Source organism: Sphaerodactylus townsendi, linkage group LG09 (assembly GCF_021028975.2).
Source record: "Sphaerodactylus townsendi isolate TG3544 linkage group LG09, MPM_Stown_v2.3, whole genome shotgun sequence".
Taxonomy (NCBI): domain Eukaryota; kingdom Metazoa; phylum Chordata; class Lepidosauria; order Squamata; family Sphaerodactylidae; genus Sphaerodactylus; species Sphaerodactylus townsendi.
In genome coordinates, this window is record NC_059433.1 from 39,463,514 (window position 1) to 39,489,920 (window position 26,407).

At 40.1% G+C, this 26,407-nt stretch overlaps 1 protein-coding gene across 1 annotated transcript; it reads left to right on the forward strand.

The window, feature by feature from the left end:
* Nucleotides 1–17: 17 nt before the first annotated feature.
* Nucleotides 18–20,712, forward strand: FAM210A (family with sequence similarity 210 member A). The gene is made up of 4 exons (XM_048507168.1): nt 18–195; nt 9,191–9,683; nt 13,539–13,650; nt 16,044–20,712. Exons 2-4 carry the CDS (start codon nt 9,220–9,222, stop codon nt 16,308–16,310), a joined length of 843 nt encoding a protein of 280 aa, XP_048363125.1. The 5' UTR covers nt 18–195; nt 9,191–9,219; the 3' UTR covers nt 16,311–20,712.
* Nucleotides 20,713–26,407: the final 5,695 nt, after the last annotated feature.

Sequence of the window (26,407 nt, forward strand, 5' to 3'; positions counted from 1 at the left end):
ACAAGTCCCAGGAGCACCGTCCACAACGCTTCCCTAAGGCGCATGCCCTCTCCGAGAGGGCGGGGACAGAAGATGGGAGCACGTTGTAACTTGGAGGGTCAGTGGAGGGAAGGCGAGCTCAGAAGGGAACGAGAGTGGCGGGCCTAGAGCGCCTTCGCTGCTGTGCCCAGTGAGGAATGTGGGTCTATTAAAAAGGTAGCTGTTCTTTTTTTTTTCTTTTTTCCCCAAGGGGTACTTTCACATTTCTGTCCCTTCTTTCTTTCAGGGGTCTTAGGGGTCTTCCCTCCTCACAACAACCTTGTAAGGTAGGCCTGGCTGCGTGAGAGAGCGATTGGCCCAAGGTCACCAGGGTCTCTCCAGCCCCAATGGGGAACTATTGCACTGCCTTCCCAAAGGCGCTGGCGAGAGGCCTTTCTAAACCTTATTCTGCCTTTTCCATTTGGGGCGAAAGAAGCTGCACGTCTTTCGTTTCCACTCCCGAAGCTCTAAAGCGTTTGCCATAAAGTCTGTAGGATGGGTCAAGGGGCGGGATGGTGGCAGCGATCACTTGCAGAGGTGTGGCTGTCTGCTGCTGCTTGAAGAAGGAAGCACTTCTGGTTACTTCTAATGCGTTTTAATCTGATGGTTTGCATTCAAATAATTGGTCAGTCCACGTGTTGGATGCTGTAAAAGAGGAAGATTGAGTTTGGTTTTAGGGTAATCTGGGAAACACAAACCTATCATGCTGCTGCTTCTTCTGTGCAGGTTTTCTGCGGAACTGAGGAGCGTAGAAAGAAATCCTTAGTATTTCTTTCCCGAAGTTAGTTTATAGGCTGTTTGGCCCCAAGAACCTGGCAAGGCGTTAGAGAAGTGTTCAGAGCATGCCAAATCCCTGCCCGCCCGCCCTCTCCTTTGCTTCTGCCACAGTGCCACGTGCAAAAATGTATTTCTTGTACATGATAAAAAATACCTGGCTTTAGTAGTGGCATGATGCTGTTATTTGGACAAAAAAATGAACATGCTTTTGAATAATTCAAAATTCTTATTCAGTTGGATGTTAAATAAAACAAGTTTGATGGCTAATTGCACACTTAACATGAAGATATGCATGACTGGATAAAATGGGATTTACTTTCAGGTAAATACTACATATGCACATAATGGCAAAGTAGTTGTGCTGTCTAATCCAGAACAGTGTGTTATACATCTTTCATTTTGCACCTGGCACATGACAAGTTACATACCAAGTTTATCATTTCATATTCTCCGTGACCATGTCAGCATTTTGTTTTATTTTTTAATGAGAAAACTGTCTCACAGTGCTTGAGGAAACTTGTTCCTCTCTGTGAGACTGAAAAAGAAAAAAGCCGCATTGACCAACAAGGATCTTAACAGCCTCATAGATATTGAACAGCAAAAGAAAACCTTCTGGGACAGATGGCGTGTTGTCCATCGTGATCCTCTGGGATCTCCCTTGCTCAGAATAGAACCACTTGAGAGTGGTCTTGCACTCAGGTTGAATCAGAGGCCAAATGACTGTAAGCCTCAGGCAGTCTGCCATCCTGCCTTCCCTGAATGATGCAGAAATAACTCTCAACAACTATGCCAGATTTTCCCAAACAGTTTTGCAACTTCGTGCCCTCAGATATGCTTTGTTTTTCGGCTGTTTCTTTGCAACTAATATGTCCCAAAATGTGTATCGGCCAGTTGCAATGTAAGGATATATCCATGGCTGAACATTATTTTTAATTTAATTTTTTATTGTATTAAAATCAAATCAAACGTAGCAATCTTGTGAAACTCACATGTATCTACTGTTCATCCAGTTTTCCAACATCATTACATTCCAGTTCAAATTTTTAAACATCCAATCATTAATATAAAGCTAAATAATTTCTTATCTATATTGCCCAGGCAGCCCAAGATGGGGGAGGGACAATTTGTTGTAGTAGCTAGCAGAGGAGCGCAGCATCAAGTTTGCCTCCTTCACTGGCGCAAGCGAAGGACCAGAGGTGCTGGTGCCTAACCACCCCTCAGCTCCGTGGCAAAAGCCAGATGTCTCTGCCATGGTGGAACTGCGCTGGCATCCAAAACAGATACCAGCATGAGGGGTGGGGTGGGCCAGGGCATTCTCAGGAGCAAAGCCAACATTAGTCGGCTTCCACCCTAGGTTTGTGACCAGTTGTGCCGCAGTCCCAGCCAAGGATGGTGTAAGTCCATTGGCCCCAATAGAGGCCTTTTCAGCAGCAGGGAGGGTTTTTCCTCCCTCCCTGTGCCTCTGAAAAGCCCATTGAAGACAGCCAAGAGCCGCCTTCACTATGCCACCTCTATCCACCACAGTCCAGTCTAGGAATCTGGATTAATGCCTTTACTTGCCAAGTTCATAGTTTATAAGATTATTTAATTTATTGTTTGGTGATTTATATAATTGAAGAAAACTTTCCATCTTCTGTCTGTAGAGGATCTGCTATGTACCAAAGATGCTAGTTTGCCATTTGCTGAATATTTGATGAGCTTACTCATCCATTCCATGAGATCTGGGTAATGTTTAACTTTCCACCTTCATTCTGATTCAATTCTTGCAGCTATTACCATATATTTGGACCATTTATTATATACTTTAGTTATATTATTTGGTACAATACTTCAAAATGTACATTTGGGATTTAACACAAAGTGTACTTATTGTAGTTCTGATGTAGATCTTTTACAATCACCATGGATTGTAATCCATTTTCTTGCTTTCTGGCATGTCCACCCAATATGATAAGAAGTGGCATCACTATTTTGACAATTCCAACATTTGGGCTTAAAATTATATCTACTTTAGCTATATCTGTAAGTGTTATATACTATCTTAAATCATTTTTGTACCAGTTTTCTCTTAGCATCTGAGATTCTGTAAATGTAATTTCTTCAGTCTAAAAAGTCTATCGTTGTTTCCCAGTTATATTTTCGCCAAGGTTTTGCATCCATTTAACCATCCGTGCCTTTATTTCCTCTGCTTCTGGGTCATATTGTAGTAAGAATTTATAATTTTTTTCTTAGCAAGTCTTGTATCTCCTGTTATTAACTGTTCAAAAGTTGTTTCACTTCTCAAATGTCTGCCTTCTTCTATTAACTGTTCTTTTACTTTTGCAACCATATGAAAATATAGGAGCCAGGGGATATTTTCCCTTCTTAAATTTCTTGCTTGGGTAAAGGTTATAAATTCAACTTAATTCAACTTCAAAGTGTGTTGAAGTCACACAAAACAATACAGTTTCAACATCAGTTTGTCTGTTGTTGTACTAGGAGTACACCAGCAAAATCTCTAGTCCCTGACACGCTAAATGCATCTGGTGTTTTACAGATGTTTTTAGTAGCTCAATATTTGCCTGCCTGCAAAGAGCTGGGTTCATTAGTGCTGTATCAAATTAACCAGCTCGAGCCAATTGGACGTGCACTGAACCTTGTCTAGCCAGTGTCAGGTATTTAGACCCAAGCAATGGGGTCATCATGTGTTACCTAAATAGATTTATTGGCATATTTGTCTGCACACATCAGTCTCAGTTTTAAAAGGTAGCCTAATGTTGGTGTGTCTAGATACTGAAGAATCATTACATTGGAGGAGTTCTGTGATCTAGTGGCTGTGATCTTCATTGGAGGATCAGAACTACAATAAGTTGATCATGAGATCCGTTCTTATCAAGCAAAGCAGTGTAATAAAAGCCTTGTCCTTGTAGCAAGTTTTTGTTTCTGCGAGAGTTACAAATAAGTGAGCAGTACCTGTTTCCCCAGCTATAACGATGAATGGAGCTTTTTTGCATAAATAGGTTTCGCCAAAGTGTTATCTATAGCACTAAGTGCTGCTGGTTGATCACACATGGGTTGGAGAAGCACTGCCTGCATGCCAGAATGTCTTCAAGTTTAAAGTCATTGGCCTAAATTAAACACAAATGCTCACAATCCTTCTGGGAGCAGCCAGTTAAGAAGAAGCTTTTTTGAATCTGCAAATGGCTTCTCATAGTTCTCTAACATGGTGTGTGGATTACATTGTGTTTTCTTTTTTGGATACAGTCTATCCATTTATTATAGAAAAGCAACTTTATGTTTTCATTCAGCAAAATGTAGACCCTTTTCAAATACAAGTGATACAGACCCAAAACTATCAAGTCCTTTTATTTATTATTCCTTTTACTGGCATTTGCTAAGCAGGCAGGCTATATGATATTGGGTTTTTTAATTAGAAAAGGCAAATACAGTTTAAAATATTATCCTGTAATTATTGTGTGGGTGTTCATTTGAATTTCAGTAGTAGTGTAAATTTTAATTGATTAGAAAAAGCAACTATAATAAGCTTTCAGTCAAGGTAAAAGTTTATAAGTATGTAGAACTTCCTGATTTGTGAATATCTTTGATTATGTTCTGTATAATGTATTTCAGAGGAAAGATGAACACCTGAGCTCTGATAAATTGAAACCTGTTCTTTTAGTGGCTGACTTAGTTTTATACATACATGCATACATACATTCATACTTACTTTAGATGTATTATACCGCCTACTCCCTGAAGGGCTCTGGGTGGTGTACAATCAAATATATCAAATAAACTACACCATGAAAACAAACATATAAACCTAAAACAGATTTTCACATGGCAAAACAGCTGTACTTCCCAGGGGCAGTCAAAAACCATATTCCCCACAATATAGGGAATGGCAAACACGTCAGCTGCTGTCTCCCCTGAAGGCCCGGAGAAGCAGCTCTGTTTTACCGGCCCTGCAGAACTGCTCCGGGTCCTGCAGGGCCTGGATGGTTGGAGGCAGTGTGTTCCACCAGGCTGGGGCCAAGGCACTAAAGGCCCTGGCCAGGGTAGAGGCCAGTCGCATCATAGACGGCCCAGGGACCACCAGCAGATTGGCCTCATTTTTCTTTTTTTAATACTTGCATATCTTTTTTTTAAGTTAGGTAATTATTGTCAGTGTCTGCTGAATTGGAACCTATCACTCTTGACATCTGTGCTGAAATTCCCCAGCTATCTCTACTTCCTTTTACTCAGCCCTGCCTTAGGCTGTTTCAAACACAGGCAGGCTAGAAGAAATGGAAGAGAAGAGTGGTTGTGGCATCAATATTTTTGGCTCAGCTAGTGCTGCGTAGCTGGTGAACTACCGTATATACTCGTGTATAAGTCGACCCGAATATAAGTCGAGGCACCTAATTTTACCACAAAAAACTGGGAAAACTTATTGACTCGCGTATAAGTCGAGGGTGGGAAATGCAGCAGCTGCTGGTAAATTTCAAAAATAAAAATAGATGCCAATAAAATTACATCAATTGAGGCATCAGTAGGTTAAATGTTTTTGAATATTTATTTCAAAGAAAAACAGTAAACTGGCTCTGTAAGTGGAAAAGAGGGTCAACAAGAACAATATGGTATCAACAATAACTTTAAAAGTACAAAAACCTTAGCTCAACCAGCAACCAAGCTAAAAAACAAGAGTTAAAATCCTTCAAAACTGGATTCCTCATCATCATCTGTATGTCCAAATGTAACCCAATTTAGATTTTAAGAGGGACATTATCAGAAATGAAAAATCTACTATTAGCTTCCATTGTAAACAATGGGGGATGGGGCATTCCTTTTGGGAGTCAATAACTTTGGATCCCCTGACCCAAACTTCACCAAACCTGGCTGGTATCATAAAGAGACTCTCCTGATGAGACCAGCCAGGTTTGGTGAAGTGTGGTTCAGAGGGTCCAAAGTTATGGACCCTCAAAAGGGTAGCCCCATCTACTAATAGCTCCCATTGAAAACAATGGGGAATGGGGGCACCTCCTTTGGGGGTCCATAACTTTGGACCCCCTGAACCAAACTTTACCAAACTTGGCTGGTATCATCAGGAGTGTTTTCTGATGGTACCCTGAAATTTTGGTGCCACTAGCATAACAACTGCACCCCCTGCTGGCCGGCAAAGTAAAAACACACAAAAAAATTAATGACCCGCATATAAGTCGAGGGGAGTTTTTTCAGCATTAAAAATGCGCTGAAAAATTCGACTTATACATGAGTATATACGGTAGTTGTCATCCTTTACCCCTTCGCATTCTGAAGCCTGGAAATCCAGTTTTCCAAGAAAGTACCTGTGTGCATCCACGTTGGACTTAATACATCAAGTTTTTTGCTTGTTGCCAAGAAAAGTGGTCAAGTAAATAGTTGTCCTTATTTATGACCATTTAATTTTATAAAAAGCAGAGGAAATTGGGTACAGCCAAGAACTGAATCTTGTTTGTGTCTTAGCCTGCACACACAAAGTTTCTGGCCCGGTTTGTTATGTAGCTAGATGGAAGTAACAGAAAACATTAAGGCAATTTAGCCATGTTGTAAGCCATAGAAGCAACAAATCTTTTTAACATATGTCTTGATAAACATGTGCAATGAGAGAGTGGGGTTATGAAATAGCTGAGATATTACTTTTATCGGACTTGCTATGCTTGGGTAAGAAATATTCCAGTTGTGTGGCATTCTTCTTTAGGCAGGAAGGAAAGGAACTGAATATATTCATCGTGTATTAGAACATTAATTAAACCAATTGCTATGTTGGGAAGATTCACTAGAGGGCATAGCTTAACTTCAGATTTGTCCATGTAGTTAACAATAAATAGCTGTACTAGCCAGCTGCTGTTAAGCACCAACCAGTAAAACGTAACTGATATACGGAAAGTGTGGCAAATAAGGACCAGGCTTTGCATGTGAACGCATGTTGAGTGTGCTCACCAAAAGCCCTTCTGCAAATGAAACTGTCATTAGGATAGGTTATAATGAAAGCTTTGATCTGTGTGTCAGAGCTTTTAGGCATCCACGTGGGGATCTATCAGTCTCTCACAATATTAACAGTGTAGTTGGTTGTGATCTGTTATAATTAGATACATTGTAGAAAACTATAGACAGTGTGTGAATGGCAACTGGGAGTAGAGAATTCTGGATTTTGTTCGGTATACATTATGTTTCTGTTTTCTGAGTAATGGTATTAATTCTGGTATTAAGTTATGTTGTGATCATTATAATAGAGGACAAATTATATGTAATATCTATGTTTATTGTATGAATAAAGTACAGGAAAAGTGCAGAGGGCAGTTGCTTCTAGTAACAGCTCTTTGGATAGGCTGATGCATATTTTTCTGAATGAAGGTGACATGCTCAGAAGTTACATAAATAGGAAGCATGAAGAATATAATCTTAAGGATTAAAAACATAATTAGGATTATGGGAAGTTAGGTCCACATAAATGAAAGTGAGTGTGGTCAAGCAGGTACCCTGTGAAGCTTGAACTGGGAGGCTAGGGCGCTGCGCAATTGGTTGCCTTGAGTAGAGAGAAGGCAGCAGTATCTTGTGATACAGTGGTTTGTGTCTGGATCACCAGACACAAAAAGGAGCTTCAGGAGGGCTCAATGCTATTTAAGGGAAATAAGTCTCCCTCTTCCTCACTACACTGTTTCTTTGATGGGAAATCTCACACATGCAGACATAATTTTCTCCCCTTCTCCCTAGGGCTTAAAGCAGCCAGGAGAGGGAAGCATTTCCAGTCAGGGAAATGGTGTGGGCGAGAGTTGATCCCCCCTGATGCCCCCCTGTTCCCCAGCCCTGTGGCTCCAGACTGTCCCCCTCCCTGAACACATACTTGCCTTGTAGAGTTCAGTTATGTATCTGGAACTCTGAACACAAATCCCCAGGATCGCACATAGTTTGGACCTAATGAGCTACTTGTGAGGGCAAATATTTGAATAGATGCAGAGATCTAACATAAGATTTATTATTGTGATTCTCGTTTTCACAAACTGAATTAAACTATCCCTTGCGAAGAAGCTTTGTCCCACTTGGTAGCGTTACTACTGTGCAGGTTGATCCAATCGTGTCAGATCCCAGAAGGTAAGCAGGGTCGGCCCTTGTTAGTATTTGGATGGAACACCACCAAGGAAGTCCAGAGGCAGACAATGGTCAACCACCTCTGAACTTCTCTCGCTTTGCAAACCCTATAAAGTCTCCATGAATTGACTGTGACTTCATGGCATTTTCTACCACGGAAGTGTTTCGCTTGTTCCATGGGAACCCTTAATATATGCGAGAAAGTTAATTTCTCCCAATCCAACTCCACTCCCAGAGAAGCTATGGTTTGTGCATACATGCTTCTGGTGAACATATTGGCAGGGCAGCAAAGAACAGCCCTCAGGTATACATCCACAACTTACAGTGGTTGGCAGTTAGGTAGTTCCAACAGTAAGGGGAGGGAATTGACCTGTATTTCCCCAGCTTCATTCTTACTCTGTACCTGTTATTTCCTCCTGCTAGATGAGACCAGCAAACACAATAATCCAGGCAGGGCAATCACTTTTATTCCCCTCCCCTAATCAGACTTAATGCATTATCAAGTCCAAGTGCAAATTCTGTGTAAGACAATGTAGTTCATATAATTGCCCACACTAGCAGGGATGCTTGGATGCATACTCCTGCATAAAATGTGAATGTTTCCCCCAGATCTGTGCTTGTGGAGTAATGAAGGGAGTTATGAGGATATTCTAGTATCGGATACATAGAATAAGAAGTAACAACTGCCAGCAAGAAATAAAGTGTTTTCCGTTTAATCCAAAAAGGAGAGCTTAATTTAGGGTTGAAAAGGACACAGTGGTTTTCTAAGATGTATTCAAACTTTTAAGTTTCCAAAAATAAAGTAGTATCATCTCAGCTGTTAAGCAGTCTGCTAATAAAACCAACATCACATGCTATGGAATGAGTCAGACAGATTAATTCCCAGCTGTGTTTTCTTGCATCTTTGGAAATTTGCACCAATGTTAAGCCCACTTTTTGAAACCAAATATTTAATCTATTTTTTTAGAAAGTTTTTTTAGCTGTTTGTTTCATTTTTTTTCTTTTCCAGTGTTAGGGCACCATAAACTTGGTTAGTTCAGTATTTCTGGCAGAGAACTCAAACCCCATTTTTTGTAAATTTCTCTGCTTAGAATTTGTTCTTGTAAGAATTTCTGGGAAAATAAATAGAAAAGTACTCATTTCATTCGTTATTTGACAGTAGCACTTGACTTTCCTAATAGTGTAATGAAGCCTTCATATTGCTAAGCTGTCTTTGTTCTTAAACTGTGTTAATAAATTCATGATAACAGCAATTTAGAAATTTCACTTATTATGCCTACTCTTAACAGTCTACTTGTTTTCATAGGTGCCGCATACCACAGTATCTTCAATGTAATGATGCCATCAACCAGAATGCAGAGATCCTTTCAGCTGGCATATAGGACGTATTTGATATCTCATCGCACCAGTATCTTTCACTGCTTGAAAGGACAACCCTCTTCACTTAATTCTAGACATAAAATAGTATGCTTGGCTCCAAACTCCCAACATCGGTGTCTACATGCATCTGTTACTGTTTGTGTTTCCAAAGAAAGGGAATCTTTGGGGAAAATAACATCCCAACCGGAAGCGTCTCATTCTAAAGAACTGGAAAAAACCTCACATACCACAACAGATAACTTAACCCAGGGAGCTTCTGTAAGCTCAAGTTCGCCAGAGCTTGATCCCTTACAAGATAAGTCAATCAGTCTTGTGCAGAGATTCAAGAAAACTTTTAAGCAGTATGGAAAAGTTTTGATTCCAGTACATCTTTTGACTTCCAGCATATGGTTTGGAGCCTTTTACTATGCATCTTTAAAGTAAGTGGTGAACTATGTATTTTTATGCGTATCAAGTAAATTCTGCTTATCAAGACTACATGTGCAGTATGGCTCATGCTAAATATACCAAGCTGAAATCTAAATATACAAAGCTGTTTACTAAAATATTGAGTCCTACAACTGTGTAGAGAATTTAGGTCAACCCCAAGGTTTCTATTCCATGTAGCAATTTTGTATTTTGAAGGAGCATTATTCCACTGAGAATGAAGCCTCATACATAGGCACAGCGGTGTACTTGGTTCGGTGTCTCCTCAGCAAGCTGAAAGACCTCTCTGAACTGATAAAACTGTGAGAAAGTCCACTAAAAGTCTTGTCCCTTTTTTCATGTTAAGATGTCAAATCATCATCATCATATGATTTGTCTGTATCCCTTGCTCTTGAAAAGGTCCTTGCTCTGAAAGAAAAGCAGTTGACTGTTCCAGCAGTTTATTTCTAAATATTAATTGTAACAGTTGCTTACAGGTTTCTTAAGTAACTGTGTACAATTTTATTTTTGCCTCCTTTAACAAACTGGGTACATTTGTTGCTAAATCTGAGTCATATATAAGTATTAAATATTTAAGTTCAATGCTTCCTTTGTCTAAGAATAGATGCATTGCTTGAAGTCCCAAAACAACAATTTTTTATTCTTTTTGAAGAGCCTTCTAAACTATGCTTCGCTACACTCAATTGCTAAATGGCATTAGTATTTTATGGACACTTGTGAAAAATTGGACTGCATTGGGTATCAGCAACCCAAATTATTCTTTCTACGTGCTTAATATAAGTAGCAGGACATGTCCTACTTGTAGAAGATCACTGTACTAATCTGTTAAATTTAAAAAAGCAAAGGTAATTGCTGCATCAGTTAATCAAGAAATTTGTTTCAGCCCTATGTAAGTAACATACTTTTGGAGGAACATTTCCATTTATAGTAATTTTTCTTATTTTAGTTTCCACTTCAGAATTAGTTTTGTGTTCCTATATGGTGTGTTTTGAAACGGATAATATTGCTACTGATGAAGTAAAAGACATAAGTCATGGCACATAACACATCAGTGCTATGGAGACTGTACAAATAAAATTTCTTTCCCTAATATAATTATCATATGGTCACACTATACTAATCTGAGATACTTACATGAATGTTCATTTACATAGTCATAGAATTTGTGTAATGTTGTATCATCTCTTTGAAAATTACTTTAAAAGTTAGATTTTTAGAAATCAAGCTTTTTGGCTGCAAGCTGCCCAGGTTAAGGATGTTACTGAATTTTATTTAAATACTATCAGTTCCAATTTCTGACATAGGTTCTCCCTATTTGGGATATCATTTCAGTAATGCTCCACATTGCACTGATATCATTGAGCAGAAATTACTATTAAAATGTATGCCTGGTGTGTGTTTTTTTGTATTAAAGCCGCTCGTAACATAAATACTTTAAAAGAATAAACAAAATTGACAAGGACATAAGTCTGGTGAAAATGTACAAAGAAGAGAAGGCATATTCATGCATTACTACTTCAGATTAGCTTGTACATAATCTGACAGTCTCTAAGTACTGTTTAGAATTACCAGATTCTTATGAAGAGTTCTGTGCAATAATACATTGATTAAATGGTACTCACAGAAGGAGTTTTTTGAGGATTTATACATTGCTTTTGCCCAGAGTTGTAAATATTCCTGGATTTAGGTCATATATGTTTACCCTAAGTATGGGGAATTCTAATTCCCATATTTACATTGCAGCCCTAAGAATACTTTAATAGGAGTGGGCCCCATTGATTAGTCTTGAGTAGGATTCTAAGTAGATCTTTTTAGGATTACCCTCTGAGTTACTTAAGTCTATATACATTTTCATGATCAAATGTATTGCTTGAGTAACTTTGTCACTTCCAAAACTGTGTTTTTCTAACACACAAGCACTGGGCCTAATTTTTGTTTTTAGTTCACTTTGCAAATTCCTGAGTGTATCTTTATGGCCAAAAATAGTAACTTGGGCCGTTTCCGCACGGGCAAAATATGACGTCGTCGCAACGGAAAAAGAAGCGTCAGAGCGAGAGCGTTCGCACGCGCAGCGGCGGAGGTGCGCAGTCGCGCCGTCGCGAAAACGCTAAACCGGCGCGAAGACGGTGTATTCAGAAAACGCTTAAAACCACTCTTTTTTCCCCATGTGACGCATCGACGCCGCACTCGTGCGAACAGCCGCCACGGAGCTGTCGTCACAAATGGCGTCGGGCCTGCACGGCTTCGCAAGTGCGCAGGCGCAACATCGCGAGACGCCGCTTCCGCGGCGCTTCAGGCGTAACCGTCACATTTCTGCGGGGCTGCGGACGCCCGCCATAGCTCCGCCTGTCTGTGTGAACAGCTTCTGCGGATGCGGAATCAGCATAATTTCTGCGGCGATCGCCATTATCGCGTACCGCCAAATAGCTTTCTGGCCGCATCGCGGAAATTCTCCTTAGAGAAACTAGCCAAGCTTCACTTAGTCTAAAAAACCTGGAAGTGAGTATTTTGCTTAGGTCTGTGTAAATTAAAATATTAAATGGCTTGGGGGCTTTATTACTCTGAGAAGTGATAAATTTAGAATGACATTTGGATCCATAGCTCTTAGAAAGGGCACTTAATGCCAGTTGGTTAGAGTAACTAAAACAAACATAATATCTTGTGATATCAAAAGCTCATCCTAACTACAAATTACAAATTATCATTGTTCCATGACTCCTGTTTTACATGTGCAATCCAGAAAGAAGCTTTTATTTAAACCTACCAATAGTTCAAATTCTTAGTTTGAGCAGAGTTCATTCTTATTCTAATAGTCTTCACTTCAGATTTTCTCACCAGACTTACACATTAGCTACTGCAAGGCAGAATTCAAGATCTACTGGCACAGATGGATAAAAAGCTGATAAAAAGGCTACTGATAGATGTTTGAAATAAATAAATAAATCCAAGGGAAAAAATCAGCTCAAAAGTAGTTAAAACTAGATAAAAAAGAAATATGAAATGCAGATAAGCCTTGTGGGATAATTCACCAAACATAAACATAGTGAAATATGTAGTCCAGTCTTATGCATAGAAATCTCATTGAATTTAATGGAGTTTATTACTATGTATATGAGTGCAACTTTAGTCCCAAGGATTATATATAACATGTAGGTGGGTTTTTATTTATTTTTTGCTGCAACAGACTACTTTTCTGAAATTGCTCCTTTTCTCAAATTGTTCAGTGATTGTATGTTCTTTACCTTTGACAAAGTCAAGATATCATAAAAGAACAGAATTTCCTATTTCAGAATTAAACTGATTGTTGTTAAAAGTGTTCCCTAGTAGTGAGCAAGTCCATTTGTTAAAGGATCTATTGTAGCAGAAGAACCTAAAATAATTTTCCCTAAAGCATAAGAGTTTTATTCTTTGAAAACATCTTCCTTCCTTCCTTCCTTCCTTCCTTCCTTCCTTCCTTCCTTCCTTCCTTCCTTCCTTCCTTCCTTCCTTCCTTCCTTCCTTCCTTCCTTCCTTCCTTCCTTCCTTCCTTCCTAGTTGAAAATGCAAGCTAATGTTGAAATACCTCCATGGTTCTATCTCATTACAATATTATATTATTAACTGTTTGCAAACAATGCATTGATTAAAATAAAGTCTGCTGAATAATTCACTTTCCAGCTCTGTACAGTGGAAGTCCTTAGTCTAATTTGAGAAAAAACATGATTGATTGGTCACATTGTAGTTTTGGGGCGGTGTTGTTATTTTTTTAAACTAAATTTAAATATCCCTTATTCTTGGCAGTCTTACAGAAGCAAATGTTTATGAATATGTTAGTAATCTGTTCATTTTACTTCACCTTTCATTCACAGGGGAGTAAATGTAGTTCCTTTCCTCGAATTCATAGGACTGCCTGAAAGCATTGTAAATATACTAAAGCATTCTCAGAGTGGCAATGCATTGACGGCATATGCAATGTACAAGGTAAGTAATGAAAGAGTGAGAAGTTCCACACCTCCTAACTTGCTCCCTAATAAAAAACAGGGGTAAACAAGGTAACAGTTACCACAACTCCAGCAGTTCCTCTGAAAATCACACCAGTAAATAAACGTATTCATAGTAGGCGCTATCACAAGGGTCAGAATAGAATAATAATGACAGAGCCTAGCCTAGGCAAAGGAGGACATCAACTAAAACAATAAAAGCACTGGTATTTAACAGTGACAGGTGAGGGAATGAAAATACGCTGGTACATAGATATATTCCAGTGGCTAAGAAACTGAAGATAATCAGGAGTAAGAAAAAGACTTGTCTAGGAGAATGGGTATTGTCTCAAAATTCTATTTCTTTCTTCAGGATAGAAATGAAGAAAGCACTGTAAGTTTGGATGAATGGGAAGAGGGAATATTTCTGACTACTGAAAAGTGCTGTATAAATATTATTGCTATACTCTGTTTCACAGAAAGATGATAGTAGATTGTATATTCCTCCACCACAAAACAAAACATGCCAGACCTTCTTTGTTATAGAATGCTCTACCTGAGTCCCAGTGCCTACCTAGCCCTGCCCCCCCCCCCCATCTGTTTATATTCCAATTATATCTTGGCATAATTGATCTTGTATCAAAGTACCATGTTCAATAACACACAGAATAATGATTTTTACTAAGGCATGTATAAAAATGAACGTTGAGTCTCATATTTGTTTGGGACTATATTATAATTCTGAAGCATACAACTTTCTTAACTACTGCACCTCAACTGACCAAACTATTATCTTTCTGTGGGCAGAGTATAGCACTAGATAGTTATACTTCCTCTGTCGTTTTTACATACTTTGGATATTTTTGCTGCCCATTCTTTTGTTTTCTAAGTAGGTAAAGATACCATAGTTGATGCACTTCATTTTCTTCTTTACTTTGCATATGACACATCAAGATCCTGATGAGATTTATTTTTCTTTGTGGCTCTGACCTGCCTTTCCAACACAGTCTACTGGCTAGCCTATGATGAATATCTTTGGCTTCTGACTCTTCAGCCAAGCGCTAAAGCTGAAGCATTTGTTAAACGTTTTCCAATAAGGCACTATTATGTAAAGTGAGAGGTTGTTCTGATGTGAGAGGCAGAGAGCATTTACAAGGAGATTAGAACTGCCAAACCATCAGCCTTCACTGAAGTAGGAATTAGTGTATGTCCTCCCACTTATTTCCTGATGATATGTCATTATGTGGAACTCAAAACTGGGAACAAAGATTTAGGTAGGAGGAAAGAGTATACAGGGTACAAGATTAAAAAGGGCAATCAAAAGCATATAACGGTCCTTGCACAGGCAAAATGTCTTTTTTCATGCAAAAATTAATTAAAAAAACTTTTCACTTGCTCCTCAAAAGTCACTTTGGTTGAAATTGCATTTTATCACTAAGGCACTGCATTGTACTACATTCCAAAGGCAGAATTGTGCTTGGGTCCTTACTTAAAACTTATGCAGCAGCAAACATGACGCAGTCTTAAAAACCAAACATGAACTCTGTGCACTCGGTAACATTGTGCCATACTCTACAAGTCACTAATTACCTGCGACAGAAGGCATATAACACTGGATGGCATGCAAGGGAGGGGGCCCGTCACCTGCACATGGCCCACACACCCTAGCGGAGGGAGGGGGATCGGGTGGCATGCAAGGGAAGGGGCGGGAGGGGTGGCATGCAAGGGAGGGGGAGCGGCCCCGGCTTCTGGACATGGCCCACCCACCCTAGCGGAGGGAGGGGGAGGGTAGGGAGGGGTGGCATGCAAGGGGAGGGAGGGAGGGGTGGCATGCAAGGGAGGGGGAGGCCACCCCAATTTATTATATAAAATTGCAGGCCCAAATTAATTCCATGAAATTTGACTTTTACTTAATCTTTCTCTCTTGCTTTTCTTCATAAAAGTTCAAGATAGCTTATGAAAATAGTTGAATAGACGCAGTCCATTGTCACTGTGAAGCAAGAAGAATCTATAAGGACAAAAAAAACTCCTTTAGCATTCAAGACAGCTCTGGAAAATAAAAACACTATGGCCTGAATGCCCACTTTGTGGTGTTATACACATAATATTTATTGATAAATTTGTTATGGAATATAATATGAGGTTTTTGTGATTGGGTGCACAGCCTTTTTAAGCTGTAGTCCTGATTCAGGAGGCCACAGGGGCTGCTCACCTTGGCTCACTCCAGGGGTGTTTTAACTTTCCAGGCCTCCCCCATTTCCAGTTTTTTGTGCTATTTAGGTGTAGCAGCCGATGTAGAGTAACTACCATTTTCCTGAATCCTAAAGTTGTAGTTGTTTGTTTTGAGGATTTTGTTGTTGATGGGTGTATCCTTTCCTCCTTTCTGTTAACAAGATTGCAACTCCAGCCAGATACACAGTGACCTTAGGTGGAACCTCCATCACTGTGAAGTATCTTCGTAAGCATGGCTACATGTCCACACCGCCTCCAGTTAAAGAATACATTCAGGACCGAATGGAAGAAACGAAAGAGCGTCTTTCAGGGAAAATGGAGGAAACCAGAGACATGATAAGTGAGAAAATGGAAGAAACAAAGGAGAAAATAACAGAAAAGATACAGGAAACCAAAGAAAAAGTTTCATTTATTAAAAAGAAAGAATAAGATTGAAGAGGTAGTAAAGAAAAAACTAACACATATTAAACCCTCCGGCAATCTTGGAATATGTGTGATGCCTGCTTCTGTTTCTGCTTTAGTTGTTTTGATTGACTAGAAAATGCCCGTTGTCTATAAACTGAAGTTGGGCCAGTATTTAATGCTTATACCCAAAAATTATCAAAATGTGTCTTTGGGTTAGTATATTGTAAATACAACAGGAATGGGCTTCAGAGCTAGGTGTTTTTGGGTCTGCCTAGTTGAAGACCATCAAAACTGGATCCATATGGAGAAATTAAAAAGGTTGTCGACATACCCTTTCTTGTTGTCATCATCTACCAGATCAGAGGCAAACAAATGGAATGGTTGGGGGCATGGAAGCAATGTATCTTTGGGAGGAAAGGGTAAATCATTTAATATTGTAAATTAAACTTAACACTCTCACAAGGTCAGGGAACTATTAAATGATATATTTACCCATGCTGTTTGTTATTAAAAGTTGACTTAAAACAGAGTGTTAGAATGAGCAAAATTATACTGCTCTTACATATTTACAAAACAGAATGGGCAGTGATTCTTCCATGATTAGCCTCAAACCAATGTTGAATTTCATGCCAATGATAGAAGTTTTTCAAAAGAATGGCCCTGACCTGGATAGCTCAGACTAGCCTGATCTTGTCAAATCTCAGAAGCTATGCATAGTTCACCCTGGCAAGTATTTGGATGGGAGACCTCAAAAGAACACCAGGTCGTGACACAGAGGCAAGCGTTGGCAAACCATCTCTGAACATCTCTTGGCTTGAAAATCCTAGCAGAGGTCACCATAAGTCAGCTGTGACTTGATGGCAATAAAAAGACAATTGTGTGCTTGTGGAACTAGATGTTCACAGTTCTGTAGCTCAGACGGCAAATGCTGCTGCCTTTCCCATGGAAAAATCTCATAATTCTGCTAGAGAGTAAACAATCTTTGCTATACCAGTCTGTATTTTGTTGTGATATGGATAAAGCAGAAAAGGGTGGGATCTTGATTTTGGTGGTTGAAGCAGTAGTCCCTGACCAAACCATCACATTATCACTTTAAATGTTTCTGTGGTTAAAAAAACCCAACATACCTATGGTAAAGCAGTGGATCAGACCGCTGTACCAGAGCAAGAGAAGAAAGCCAATCTATTCACAAAGCCTTTTGTGCATGTATAAGTGCTTTATTGCAATCATAGAAAGTGTAAAAGCGTTTTTCTTTGAAATTATTACAGGATTGTGACTGAAGCAGTTCATTTTGTAATTCAGCTATCTTAAAACTGCATGGGAAAAGTATAAAAACATATTTGTCTCCTTACAGATTTCTTTCTGTCATTCTGGTCAAGTTACATCACCTTTGCCACTGCAGTTCATCTTATAAAGATTTTGTTTCAGAGGCTGGATAAAAGTTTTCAGAATTTTGATGGGGAATTGCAAGTCTTATGTTTAAAACAGGGCCTCCTAGCTTTAGTATATCTTTCTTAGGAAATTATGTGGCTTATGTTTTTTGTGGTAAAGTCCAGTGCAGAAATAAACACTTTTCATCAAGCCATCTCATCAGGTAGTGCTGTTGAGAGCTTGAAGCAAGATCCAGTATGATATAATAACCAAGCATTAACTTTCTTCAAGGGTTCAGAAAGTCAATGGGATTTCTGGCCCTGTTCCCTGGACAGTCATTCAGCATAAAAGTAGGTCCATTCTGCTGTTCATTTTACCTGAACATGCTTCCTGTGGTGGCAGTTGAACTGGTAAGGTAGAACTTCACCAAGTTTTGTCAGGCATTGGGGTCTGTTCATTTCTGGAGAAGATGCTACTGAGACGGAAGGCCTAAATCTTCATTTTTTGTTTTTAATGTGATTTTGAAAGCATCTGAAGCATTGTAAAAAAAGAAAAAGAAACTATAGAAAATAAGAGACCTGGATAGGGAGTTTAGGCTGGCTTTTTTAAAAGCTAAAGGTGATGTCATTTTTAATTATTTAAATTGACCCAAGTTTGTTTAATATGAAAGTACTGACTAGTACCCTTGGATCCAAGCTTATTTTGTTTTCTCAAAAGAAACATGGAAATTTGCTTTGCAAAATAATGGCCCATTCCGCACAGATCACACAAGCAGGGGTGCACTGGCATAGTCTAAGCTGATGCACCCTGAGGGCTGTTCGCATGATGCACAGGCCACTCCGCCCCCGGTGCCCTTTTACCTCCTGTCAGCTCCTGTTGTTCTGTGGAGGCCAGGGGACATGCCCCCGTGACCATAGCAACGCCTCTGGGGTCGGAGGCTAGGAGGCGTGTCCCCTGGCCTCCACAGAGCGACCGGAACCGACAGGAGGTAAAAGGGCACCGGGAGCGGAGTGGGGAAAGCATCAGCTTCCATTCGATGCCGTTTGCTTGGCACTGGATGGAAGCCGGCATTTTCAAAAAGACTCGCTCTATGAGTCAAGAAAATGCCATTGTGGGCGGGAAACACCTGTGCAATCTTCTCCCCCGCAACGGTGTTTTTACTGGTCCCACACCAGTCTAAATGGCCCCTGCGGAATGGGGCGATGATTGTACCAATGTTATTTGACCTCAGGGCCTATTTTAATTCTACATAAAAATTAACCAGCAGTGTAGAACTGTCCTGATGGGGTCCTGGTCTGTGGGTTGCAACTTAGAAAGCAATAAATGCATAGTAGTGGCTTCCCTTCGTTGTTTTTTCTTTACTTACAAGTTTTCACAAAAGTATTCAGGCAAAGTCTATATTTAAAGTGCTACAGCCTTTTCCCCTCAGCTTGTTCCGCTGGCAATGATAAAGAGTTTGAAATTTTTAACTGGTGATAAGGGAAGTATGTCAAATTAGTTCAGTTGATTTATAAATCGAAATAAACAAAACTAATTGGGAGCAGTGTGTTGTTGCTAGTGCTACGTACAATAACCATTCATTTTCATGGGACCTTCCCTGGAGCTCTGCACCACCTATGTTCAAGTAGCACTGAACAGAAATATTGAATGGGTCACTCATCATTTCAACCACTGTAATTCCTAAGTGTTTTTTAATTTATTTTATCCTCTGCAACTGGAGCTTGATGGGATTAATATTTCAAACCTCATAATTTGGATTAAGTTACTTATGCCACATCATTGTTAGGCTTTTATGTTGGGGCCTAAAGGGATCTGTTAGCAGTATATTGAAATAATAAAGGGGAGTTAAAGCAAACACTGTTGCTACAAATGTTATATGCATGCACAGGAAATCTGCAAGCATTTGCATGGCTTATTCATTTTTCTCTGTCTTTTTCTTCATGCTATTTTGTCTTTCTGGCAGCCGCCATCTCCTCTCCCCTTTACCTACTTTCTTCTCTCCTTCCCATACACCAACCAAAGTTTCTTCCATCTGCCCACTTTCAATGTTGTTATTTCTTTACTTCATTTACACCATACATTTCTGTCCAATATGGACCCAAAGCACTTTACATAATTTCCCATTTTGTCCTTACAACAGCCTTGTGAAGTAGGTTAGGGAGGGAGAGAGTCCCTTGCGCAAGCTCACATCAAGCTTCCATGGCAGAGTGAGTATTTGAACCTCCATCTCCCAGATCCTAATCTGACATTTGTAACTATTACTCCATATTGACTCTTAGCATTTCCTCCTTTCTTCTCCCTGGCAGCCTCTCCCTAGGAAAAGTTTGCCCCAGTTGGAAAAGTCATGTAGTAGCAAGTCACTCAGCTGAGTTGTGTGGTAGACCCTGCCAGGTCTGGCAAAGTCTTACAAGTTGTGTATAAGCTTCTATTGGGCCCAGGTAAGTAGTTCAGTAACCAGTGCCACATCACAGGCGAATTGTCGTAGCAAACTGCCCAGTGATTGTTGCAGGGTCTAGTTCAATGAGTCCTTCCTGAAGAGGAGGAGGAGCAGAGACGACTGGGAAATCACATAGTCCTAGAAAGGACTTTTCCCCAACCTTTTACAGATGGGAACCAAGATTTGAAGGCTTGCAATATTGTTACTGTTGCTTAGCAACCGCCATAGTGGCCACTGAGGTCTGAGAGCATCATTTCTCAAAGGTGGTGGTAATGCTTCTGTTATGGGAGAGTTTAAAAAGATTTTCCTGCAAATCTGGGGGCTTTTTCAAGTTTATAGAAAAATCTGTCTTGTTTATACATGACTTCGGTCCCTAGATTTATGTATTCACCAATTGGTCATGTTGAGAATAATTTATATTTGTCAAAATAGTTCTTTTAAAGCAATTATGTAACATACATCCAGTGATTTGTTTTCTTTAACTGCTCCATATCCCTGTTGTAGAGGTTATTGTACACAAGACTGACTTCTGTTTACTGCAGCTCTTCCCAAAGCACTAACATTACTGTTCTGAAAAGTAAATGTGTAGCTGCATAATAAATACCATATTACACCGCAGGGTATGCACAGGTGCTCCATGATATTTCTGGTTTTCTGGTAGATATCAATTCCCCTTCGATCTGTTGTCTTTATCCTTGTTTTTCCCACATAACCATGAAATCCAGGTGATGGTGGAGAACATTTGTATTACATTAATGACCTCTTTGAGTGTACTGAAACTATTTGCTTTTGGAATGCCTGGACACAGTGCTGAGACACAAGAGTCCTGATTAAGCAGTAATTTTTGTGGAGGGGGAAGAGGCTACTCTATAGGGCAGGGGTCTGCAACCAGCGACTCTTTCAGCCTTATACTGCGGCTCCGTGTGGCCTGGAGGCTGGAGGGTAGTGTGGGCGTGTCCCTCCAGCACTCCAGAGCAGCACTGGAAGGAAAGGTGAGTGGAGGGGCTAAACTGGAGGCGGCTCCATGCGAAGCCGCCTCTCCGGCTTGGTAGATCTTTGGGGCCGTGGAAAATGGGTCCAAATGGCTCTTTGGGTGGTAAAGGTTGCCGACCCCTGCTATAGGGAATCCTCCTTTGTCACAAAGCCCAGATTTTGGTGGCCTTTGGCTTTGTTTAGCTCTGGGATTTTAATGTAAAGGCACAAATCAATAGCAATATTTACCTGCAGATAGTGATTAGCCTCATCGGATTTGTTTTTGACTTATGGATTAGACTGTCCCTTTTACAAAACAAACACTCCTTTTTCATTTTGCCTCTGGTATTCTTTTTGTATTGTTGACTAAATTATTAATCTGGCTGGTTAAAAAATTTCCCCTTGTAGAAGTTACATGCCTGATTTAACCCAAGGATATCAACTGATGAATCGGGCCCTCCTAGCTTTTTATGTGGTCCAAAGAGGAACTTCTTTCTGATTTTTGAAGACAGTATGCCAGGGATTGTGGGACCCAAGTGGACAAAGAGCCATGGAAAATAGGGCTGTCGTGAGGAGGGAAATCAGGCGTGATTAAACCTCCTTGCACCAAAAGAAAAAGTTAGCAAGATTCAACCAAGTGAAATGTTTCACAAAGGACAAGATCAAATATGATCCAAAAGTCCATTTCTAGGTCCAAACAAAATTTCCTAGCAAATACCAAATCCATCTGTACTCATTCACCTTAATTAAGGCCCAGCATCTGGAGCCACAAGCCAGAATTCTTTGGAGGTTCAAAGGCTTTGGCACTGTTTCTGGAACAAATACTAACATACTTGCTGCAAACAAACAAGCATCTTGGCAACAAAAGTTTTGCTTGGATCCTTTCAGACTTCCACTGGGTCTAGTTTTCTCAACAACTTGTTCACCGTAAGATTCACAAGGAATTGTAAATTTCTGTCAATTCTTTACAGATGCTGACTTCTATTTTATATTCTTGTAATGTGTACTATTGCCCAAAGAATTCATATTTCAGAAGCATCTTGCATACACTGATCCAATAAAATACATCACTTTGTACCTATTCTGTGTTCTCATATTTTGCTTGTATAGCCATTGCATAGAGTGCTGGTATGTAGTCTGTGATTAAGTATAGGTTTAGGTAGGAATCCAGAGTTCAACTGGCTGAATGATTGCCAGTCATGTCCCTCACAGTCCAATCCCCCCCCAATGGTGACTTCATACATAGGAGTTCTTCTTGTTACTATTTTAAATTGTTACAGAGCCACAACACCTCTGGCAAATGTGATCTACGACTGAAACCCTATGTGTGTCCCCACCCATCACCAATTTTGTATTGTAGGTGACACAGAACTAGTTTTCTGATGTCATGTGACCAGGAGAGATGAGCTAAAATGTAGGGTTTGCCTATCACATAGTTTTAGCCTGACAAGTCAATTCTTAACACATGTGTAATCCCTGGGTTCAGTTGCATTGGATTACAACAGTGATCCCTCCACATGGTTGCCAGGGGATCACGGTGTTTTCTGATGCCTGCTTGGTTCTCTCTCAAAGCAAAGGGCCACTCCTGGCTATATTCCACATTACTGGAATAGAAATTGTTATAGGAAACTCTAGCAGGCACCACCTTTTGGCTGGTAGGAAACACTCATTCAGAAATAACTGCCCCAACACAAGAAGATGTGTGACTTGGAAACTCTCGATATCTTGTAAATGTGCCCCAGGGCAGCCATTTTGTGGTAGGTCCCACCACTCATGGGCAACAATATCTAAATTCAAAACTCACCTGGAGGTTCAGCAAGGTTGAAGATCCCTGGACTACACCCTCTCTCTGGGTTGCCACTTGTTAGGATTCAGTGCCAGTTTGGCAGTTTCAGTGCCAGCTGGAGAAAATGAATACTTATCTTTTTGGCGACGGATCCTTTTAAATCGTGACATTTTGGCATTTAATGTATTTTCCCAAGCATGATGTACGCACTTAATTACAGTATGTCCATATTGTCTCCCTTGTCCTCCAATTACCCAGGACTGCAATAACTGTGCTTAATAGTCACTCCTAGTTTTGACTTAGAACATTGTGTGATTTACCTCAAAAATCAAATCCAAACTTGCAACTGACCTAGCTTGTTCTGTGAAAGTAATTTCTTATCTATCCTATGTCTTTATTCATTCATTCAATTTTTTTATAATGCCCTTCCCTAGGGGCTCAGAGCAAAGGGCTGTAAAAGCAAAACTAGTTAATGTAGGGGCAGAACCTACATGCAACAAGATTGTGATTCTCCAATGCCTGGTTTCGTACTTCGGAGATTTTGTTGTGAAGTCTGAGAAAGGAAGTTGTTTGGGGAAGAGGCCTGAGCAGAATGCAATGTCCTACAGTCCACCCACCAAACCACCTGACTTGCAAGATTCAGCTAGGTCTGGCAGCTTGCTACTGTTCAACAGCAGCTGCCCTGTGAAAGCCAGCATAGGATAGTAGTTAGAGTTTCAGAGTCAGATGTTGGAGCTGCAGGTTCAGATTCCCTTCTTGCTGTGAAAGCTCACTGAACATTCACATAGTTTCAGTTTAATTACCTCACAAGGTTGTTGTGCACATAAAAAACAAAAGATGAGAATAATGTTGACTGCTTTGTTCTCCACCGTAGACAAAGGTGAAGTACAAATGAAGTAAATCATAAATACAGCTGAAGATGGGAGGCAGATAAAAGGGACCAAATGAGGTAGGAAAAGAGGAATGGGGGTTGCCAGGAGGAGGGAAAGAGGAAATAATAAAGGAGGGAAATATGGGGAAGTGATGTGTCCTCACAGAAGTCCTTCAGGATTCCCTAACATGCAAGTAGGCCTGGCCCAGCAGCTGGCTCTGCACAACTGAACTACAGCTTTCTTAGGCAGAAACTGCTATGGGAGGCTGAAGACAGAGGCAGCTAAAGGTTGGTTGGCTGTTAGGTGGAAAAGAAAGAAGAAAGTAGGAAAAGAAGAAACAGTGGGGAGGGAGAAATGAGATGCTGTGTTGGCAAAATCTGAGGATACTTTGATCTGGTGATTAGAGTTATGAGCAGGCAAGACATCTTTCCACAAACCTGAAAAATGCCCCAAATTTTCAGAATAATATGAAATTTTAAAACTACAGGGGAATAAAACTCCCAAAATGATAAAAGGAGTGACTAGCTTTAATGGATGTAGCTTTAAGCAATGGATTCCTTCAGTGACCGTTGCCAGGCAAAGACAGCATTCTAGGCTTCATACATAAAAGGGGGTGGGGTTGGCAGGGTGCTTTCCTGGATCGTTTTGGCCTTTGAGAGAGGATTCATCATGGCCAAATCTTGGTTTGGCAGCAGCCACTTGATACCACCAAATTCGCGTCACTCAACTGGGCCTAGCTGCTTGCTATGCAATGTAAACCTGTTTGGCAGGCTTTATAGCTGTTTGATGAACATTTAAACAAAAATTCCAACTTTAAACATATGCTATTAATTGTCCTGTCAAGATAAGATTTTATTAGAAGGAATTCAATGTGTTATTATTGGCTGATGCTTTAATTATGCATCATTTGCCTTGGGAAAAGGCAGCATATAAATATTTTAATAAATAAAATAACGGCTACTCTAATCAGTATTAATCTATCTTTGGAGGAGAATTATCCTACACCTCTCAAAGGCAGCAGCTGTTTCCAAGAGCTTTCCCTGGCCAAGGCTCATTTGATCAGCTATAAGCCTGTGTTAAACTTAAGCGTTCTTGAAGAAGAGGATTGAGTGACAGTAGCAGAGCAACTACAGGCATACTTAAATGACACCTGTGCCCTTGACCAATTTCAGCCAGAATTTATGGGACAGAGGCAACCTTAGTCATGATGGTGAATGATTTCTAATTAGAGCTGGACAAGGTTGTTAATAGGGCCAGATCTATGAGCAGGTTTTGATCACTTCATTTAATTACTTCATCCAGCAAAGGAATGGTGTGTGGGGGGGGGGGGGGAAGGGGGTCAAGCAATGCAGGTCAAATTTTCATTATTTTGAATCCAAGAGGCTTTCAGTCTGCTTCCGAATCATTCCAAGATGCTCGATAATTTCATGACTTGAGGGCCACATATGTGAAGAACCATCTCTCATGGCATAATTAATGTGCAATCTCAATCCCATTGTCATGCATACTCTCAGCTGTCCTCAACCAGAAGGCAAGCTCTTGATATGTGCTCATCCCATCCTGATATGGTTTATTACTCTTCTTCCACACAAATCTTTCAAAACTTGGATCTTTCCCAGGGTTTTCTGTTGAAATGATTACTGGGATGATAATTTTACATTCAGCGTGGTGACTTTTAGAATAATAACACAGAGATTAATGTTGGCAGATAGTTAAAGTAAAAGTATGGGTGAATTTTTTGAAGATGATTTATAGGTAGTTGAGACTTTTAAAATCTAAACACTTATTTCCTGAATTGCTTTAGTTTTTGTCTTGGTGTTTATCTCTTTTTGTTAGTCACACAGCGTCCTTTGGAAAGAAAGAACATGAATGTTTTAGACCAAAAAATTTAGAAACACTGACATGTTGGGGCTGACCCCTTGTTAAAAACATCATTGTCAGTGAGGCTGATATCAATTGGTAAATAGGTTTGTAACCCAGGCTGATATCAATTGGTAAATAGGTTTGAAACCCAGTTAAACCAAGGAGTTTGGATTACAAATTATTCAGTCGCATTTAATGGCAATGTGCCAAAATCAGATTATTCTGCTGAACTAATTCTCTTGGTCATGATTGAGGAATGCAATGGAATGATCATTTGTGAACTCAGTAGAACAGCAGGATCTGTTTATCCAAAGCACTCAGGCTTTCATCCATGCTGAGTCATTGTGGAAGCACTCCTGATCTTCAGCCTATGACAGATTTCCAGAATGAAAACACTTATTGACCACATATGAAAGCTGTATGTGCGTGCACGCAACTACACACACCATCAGCTCCAGTAAAATCCTCTCAGCAATGAGAAGGGGAAAAAAATCAGTTCTTTTTTTCTGACTAAGAGATTCCTGCTGTGCCAGGTTAAATGTAGGTCAAGCTGTCTGAGCCCATGTCTGTGGCACACTCCACACTAGATTAAATTGGAATTTTCCACTTACACAACTGTCAATCTCTGTAATATCGGTAAAAGTTAAAACAAACTGGAATGAGCTGAAGCCCGGGGTAGAATGCAGGGGCTTCTTCAGCTCTGAGGCACTACTCGGTCATGCAGTAGGGAGGAAAAAGATAACGTTGCTGTCACTAAGCTATTGCTCTGTTCTGGCTCGGTGCCTTGTAGCATGAGGCAAAGGGAGGACAATGCAGGACA